Source organism: Silurus aristotelis (assembly GCF_946808225.1).
Source record: "Silurus aristotelis genome assembly, chromosome: 17".
Taxonomy (NCBI): Eukaryota; Metazoa; Chordata; class Actinopteri; order Siluriformes; family Siluridae; genus Silurus; species Silurus aristotelis.
In genome coordinates, this window is record NC_139590.1 from 15,006,391 (window position 1) to 15,013,108 (window position 6,718).

Sequence of the window (6,718 nt, forward strand, 5' to 3'; positions counted from 1 at the left end):
ATTGGATAAAAGAATGTAGAACAGTCTATATGACGCATAGTGGCACCCACAGAGCGTAACTCCCACCATGCTGCATTGTACCTATGTGTCCCCACATGTTAACGAAAAGTCTTTTCTTGAACTATGTTTTGATGGCACAGTATATCCCTTTCTTTTTGATACAGGGCCTACAATGTCAGGGACCCATTTCTGGTCATTCTATTAGCTCTGTGGGTATTGAGGGGGTTGAGGGAGAAACACCATTTTCTTCGTCTGTACTCGTAACGTGTCCATCAGACACAAAAATCTTTCTGCATCACCATTTTGTTTTCATGCCTGATTGTCCTTTTATTCTCTTAGGCCGCGATCCAATAAATAGGCTGCATGTCTCTCTAACCTTTTCCGGTTATAAGCAGTTTCAGTTCCCGAATCTGCTCCGCTGTCATATCTGTCTGATTTATAAATGAATGACTGTTTTCTCTCTGCCACACAGAAATTACCACTTCCTTCTGCACTGGGAGAGTTGCCATCTCTTCTCTGGGCAGAGCCAAAGTTACAGGAAATAGACAAAATCTTGACCTCCCTGTTACAACAGAGAGTGGTCAAGCCGTGTGTAAGTTCATATAACACACCTGTTAATCCAGTCCCCAGACCGGACTGGCTAGCATTTGGCGCTTTACTCAAGACCTAAGAAAAATAATTGATGTTGTGGTTCCTGTCGCACCTGTTGTACATGACTTGGCCTCTATCATCACGTCCATTCTGTGCAATCATACGCACTTCTCTGTGATTGATTTGTGTTCTGCCTTTTTCAGTGTTCCCGTAGAAGAGCAGACGCAGCCTCTTTTTGCCTTCACGCACAGGGGACATCAGTACACGTGGACACGTCTGCCACAAGGATTCATTGACTCCCCTGCGGTCTTTTTCGCTGTGGTAAGGGATGCACTCCGTGATCTTGTTTTTCCCTCTGACTCTGTTTTCTTGCAGTATGCAGATGATCTCCTGGTCTTCGTGGCCTCTGAGGGCCTCTGTGAACAGGCTTCCCTCTGCCTTCTGCATCATCTGGCTAAAAAGGGATTCAAGGTATCCAGAACTAAACTCCCAGTTTTGTAGAACCACTGTAAATAAATCTAGCATTCAAACTTTTTTAAAGCAGCAAAAGGCTCCCTACAGATAGTGTACAAGTTGATCTTAACACACGGCGTCCCTCCACAAAGCATGCTCTCATAGCTTTCCTGGGACTGATCAACTACTGCCGACAATGGATACCTGATTGCTCTTACCACAACAAGCGTCTCTGCTCTGTGATCTTACACAACTATCCAATGCAGCACCCGTTAACGTGGACACCTGAGATGAATGAGGCGTATGAGGCTTTGCGGGTAGCTCTGTGTTCCGCTCCCGCTCTCGAACTTCCAAACTATCACAAGGTTTTTCACCTCTATGCGTTTGAACAGGACGGAACTGCCTCTGCTGTGTTGGCACGGGAGCATGGGGGGGCATGAGACCATGTGCGTTCCGGCCCAAAACACTTGACACCATGGCTCAGGGTTTACCTGCTTGTCTTTGGGCAGTGGCTGCCTGTGCTGTGATGGTACAAGATGCTGAAAAATTAGTGTTGTCTCATCCTATGATCTTGCACTCTCCGCATTAGGTGAAACAGGTCCTTCAGAACTTGCAAAACAAAACACATGACTGCTCAGAGAAAATCAGGATATGAAACTATCCTTTGTTCTACTAGTAACTTAGACATCAAAGGTACTTCCTCTTTCGACACTTTAGGTCATGCCCTTGTTTGCTTGATTTAAGCACAAGACGACACACTGCACAACAGCACACATGATTGCTGTTCTGAGATCATTCACCCGACTAGTATACGCCCAGATCTGTCTTTTACTCCTTTAGATAGGGGCGAGTCACTTTTTGTGGACGGCTCATGTTCAAAACCGTATGATGGTAAATTTCTGTGTGGTTATGCTGTCTGTTCCTTACCTGATGTCTCTGTTGAAGCTTATTCTTTGCCTTTTTCTTCTGTGCAGGCCACTGAACTCTTCGCCCTGACTCACGCATGTGTCCTTTCTGAAGGCAAAGATGTCATGATTTATGCCGACTCCCGATTCGCTTTTGGTATTGCGCATGATTTTGGCCGCATCTGGCAATCCCGTGGTTTCCGTTTGGCTGAAGGGAAACCCATCTCTCATTCGTCGTTAGTTCAAGATCTTATCACTGCCTGTCATCTTCCTCGGTCCCTGGATACCACTGAGGCTAAAGGCAATTCCTTGGCTGACCGAGTAGCTAAAAGTGTGGTGCAAGCTCAGGTGTTTTTCCCATCACTCAACGCTCCTATTAACACCTGTCTCCTTTCCTCCGCTCTCATTCCTGATTTACATTTACCGTCTGTCTAATCCTCAGCCACTCTCAATGATTCTGCCTTTTGGCAATCAAACAATGCCTATGTGGCCTCTGATGGCCTTTGGTACAGTGCAGATGGTCGCTTATGCCTTCCTTCTTACTGCGTCCCTTTCCTCGTGTGCAAGTTCCACGGTGTTACACATCGCGCTCGAAGAGGGGTGAAGGAGGATATGAACAGATTTTTTTTGTATAGCTAATTTAAACGGCATAAAAACATGAAAACCTCCCACTTTCATGAAACATGAAACATTAAAGCCTCCCACTGCCTACTGCTCCATTCTCTGAATAGCAGATTGACTTCTCACACAAATTAATTTATGGGCATCCATTTCCAACGCTTCGGAGAAAAGGTAAACCAGCAATAGGTACAACTGATCTGGATGTGCACATCGCTGAGCATTCTGCTGCCCTGATCGATACATTATCAAAACATTATAAACAAATTTCTGAATATACACCTGTCATTTCTCTAGCACCAACCGATACTTTTCAGGTGGGGGACATGGTTTTGATTAAATCTCTAAAACCTAAGCCATTGGGTGAATGTAAGTACCAAGGGCTAGCAGAAATAGTCGCGATCACACGCACAGGTGTGTTAACGGATCTTTTTCCACAGTAGAGCCACGCTACCAGAATCAAGAAATGTCCCATGGGAGGTGACCCCGTATCAAAAGAATGAATTTGCGTTCCTTGCATGTTACTATTTTTCTTTATGTTGCAGAAGCATAGCCTCTTTTGACCTCCTCATGAGTTCCTTAGGAGACATCTACCGGTTCCTGTTTCCTTCTATCAACGTGTTCTGTGACCCAGGAACGGCTCCTCAGACCCAGGGGTTCCCGCCCAGGCTCATCCACAAGACAACAACTTCTGGTTATATACTCTATTCGGTCATTGGGCGCCATACATTTCCTTGATAATCCCGATTGTCTTTGTTTTCCTGCTTTTTGGGACCATGTATTGTTCAATGTATCCATCATCATTTACCCGTATGCTTTCTGGTTAACAATCTGTCCCCCGTGTACCTGAATATTATCCTATTCCCATGCGACATGTTTGATTGGTTTAAATTGTGATTTATCCATTAATAGTTTATCATGGATAAAAGAGGGGAATTGTGGGAATAATCTTTGTACATATATGTGTTTTGGATACAACCTTTGCTCTGAACATTAGGGTTTCATCTTCTTAAACATACTGTAAGATATCCTTGATCACTAGTCCTAGATTAGGTTGACCCAGAACACTTAGTTCTTGTCTTTATCCTTTTTTCCTACGTTTCACTGTGAGAAAAACCAAACTGTCGCCTTTTGGTATGGCTAACATGCGTTTTGTTGTTCTCACAGTATGGTAATATGTATCTTGTTGCCATTATAGTAATTTTGTTGTATGCTTCTAGAATAACCTTTTTGTATGCTTCTGTTGAACATACCCTGAACTATCCTTTTGTGGCATTTGTTACTTTGCTCGTCACACACAGTGGTTCCTGCATTTCTTAAACAAGTATTAAACACAGGATATAATGTGTGTCTGCAATATAATTTAAAGAATGTAATGTTCTTTCCTCTGCTAATGTATTTTATAATTAGTCTTTAGTTTTTCTTACTGTCTAGACTATTTTGTGAGCAGGTTTTTGTTCCTTGTTTTGCAAATCGCTTAGTTTGAGAATCGTTTCCTCTGTCTGACTCCTATTTTACATGATTTAGCATTTCAAAGCAACAGTGCAAAACAACATACAAGCTGTTATTTATTCTATGAAAGCCCAATAGCTCCGGTCTTTCAAACAGTATACTATATACTATATAAACATTAAACATTTCCTATGTGGTCTAGTTTCTCGTAGCTGGTTTGGATAGAGATCTGGGTAATTTGGTGATCAAGTCAACATCATGAACGGTTCATTCTGTCGATTTCCTCAAACCATCCCTGAACCATTTTTGTACTGTAGTCATAGCGACATTTGTGTACAAAAACACTGTACCTGCTAACCTTGGCACAATTCATTCCAATTCACTTTATCTTTCTGGGTTAAAAAAATTATTCTTTAGAATCCTAAAGAAATCATAGTAAGTAGTACAGATCTACACCAATTAGGCACAACTTTATGGCCAGCGATCAGGTGTAACTTTATGACCACTTGTCTAATATTGTGTTGGTTCCGCTTTTGCTGGCAAAAAAAACAGTCCTAACCCATGAACAGCAATAACTTTTTCAGCAATTTAAGCTACAGTAACTCGTCTGTTGGATCGGACCACACGGGCCAGCCTTAGCTCCCCACCTGCATCAATGTGCCTTCGCTGTCCATGACCCTGTTGCCGGTTTATCACTGCTCCTTCCTTGTACCCCTTTTGATAGATACTGACCGCTGCAGACCGAGAACGAGTTGTCGGAGTTGTCCAGTTTTCCTGCTTCTAACACATCAACTTTAAGGACAAAATGTTCATTTGCTGCCTAATATATCCCACTAGATAGAACAGTGTAAGGAGATAATCATTGTTATTCGCTTCACCGTTCATAATGTTATAATGTCATAATGTTATGACTGATTGTTGAAAATCTGAATAAGAATCAGAATCAGGTTTATTGGCCAAGTGTGTTGACACACACAAGGAATTTGGTTCCAGCTGTTCATAAAACAGTCATAGTACATAATATTGTACAGTTCTATATAATATGAACCAAAAAATTACAATGAATTTACCATACTGTAAATAATATTACATCCATGTTCATTTTTCAGAATGCAGTACAAACTTTAGACACAAATAAATACAGTATTTCGTATAGTATTTTGTATGACTGAATCTTCTGTTCACACAAACTAATAAAAACCTATATTTTAGGTAAACATTTTCATAGAGTTTTTGCATATAATTTCTAAGAGCAGAGCTGTTTCCATTAGATGTTTCTATTTTATATAGTCAAAGTCAATTTTGAGTAATAGAAACATATTCATTCAGATTTCTTAACAAAAAAAGAAATTCCACTGTGCCATTTTATTTAGATCACTAATTTTTGAACTGAGCATGGTCAGGGTTAATGACATAATGAAAGACCCAGAGAGACTGTTGCGATACGACTGAGACACGATACTGAGATTGTGTGTTATCTGTCGGAATTCCCTGGAAATGTTTCACAAGTCCGGAGGGGAATAAACACTAAGTTTTGCATGCGTCAAAATTATAGGTTGCCCTCTGTGATATTGCAGCAATTGTTATAATACAAAATTGCACGTCTATTTGTTATTGCTACTGCTTGTTGCTACAATAAATGAAGCAGGACTTATCTGTGAGATTGCTTGGCCCTCTACTGGAGCAATACGGAGTTGCATCCTTCTGTGTGCTGTTAGCTAAACTTACTGTATATTGTACACGTATTTTACTTTCAGAATCAGACTACTCTCTAAAAATTAATCAATTAAACAAATAATTTGTTTTTATCTGACAATTTGGCTTTAACATTTATTATCCAGTAACACTCAGTAGTATAACTTGAGCCAGGACACTTTTGGACATAAAACTATTTCTTTATTTCTGTAATTATGCACAAAGTTTTAGTTCCCCCTAAGACAATTTAGTAGCAGAAGTCATAATAAAAATAAAAATCAAATCATGTGTTTTTATAATTGCTCATAAATAATTAATTTGTTTTAATTGTCAACCTGATGCACTGTACTCTACAGGAAAAGTGCTTATGATTTAAGGATCAACCTCTAAACATTTTGCTGGGTCACAGCTCACTTTGGGCAAGGTCGGAGTTGTGTAGTGAGAAGTTAATTCTGAAGTTGCACACATCAGATTTCAGACTTCAGATAACTTGCATTCGTTTTTTCTTGCACAATAACAGTTTGAGTACGTTACGGCCAAAAGTTTATACGTCCCTAAAGTTTTTCACAGCTCTACATGCCATGTTGCCATGCCTTTCTTGTGTTTTAAAATTAGGGGATCTACTTTTTTTCAAAATGATAGCTAAGAGACATCAGATATTTGGTGGGTCAAAAGTTGTATGGACAGGCCTTGAACTTGTTTGAACTTGCTTGAACATGAGTCAAATGCTGGATGTAGCCTTTCACATGTTTCTTACAATATGTTCTCTTCATTATTGTCTAATAATTTTGACAGTGTTACTCACTCTGGTATGTGGACCTCCTGGAAAAGCTTGGACTTGCTTTTTCGACACGTTCTGTAATATTTAGGTCAGGGCTTTGTATTGAGGGTGTCAGTACTTTTTGCTTTGTTGCTAAGACATTTTATTGTAATTCTGGAGCTGGTTAGGGCCATTGTCCCAATGAAAGACCCAGTTTTAATGCCTTGGCTAATGTTTGGGGGTG

At 40.4% G+C, this 6,718-nt stretch overlaps 1 protein-coding gene across 1 annotated transcript; it reads left to right on the forward strand.

Annotated features, from left to right (window-relative positions):
* Positions 1-442: 442 nt before the first annotated feature.
* LOC310739932 (uncharacterized protein) lies at positions 443-2,384 on the forward strand (the record flags this gene model as incomplete). Its single annotated transcript, XM_083566231.1, has 3 exons — positions 443-592; positions 967-1,062; positions 2,019-2,384. 3 exons carry the CDS (start codon positions 443-445, stop codon positions 2,382-2,384), a joined length of 612 nt encoding a protein of 203 aa, XP_083422357.1.
* Positions 2,385-6,718: the final 4,334 nt, after the last annotated feature.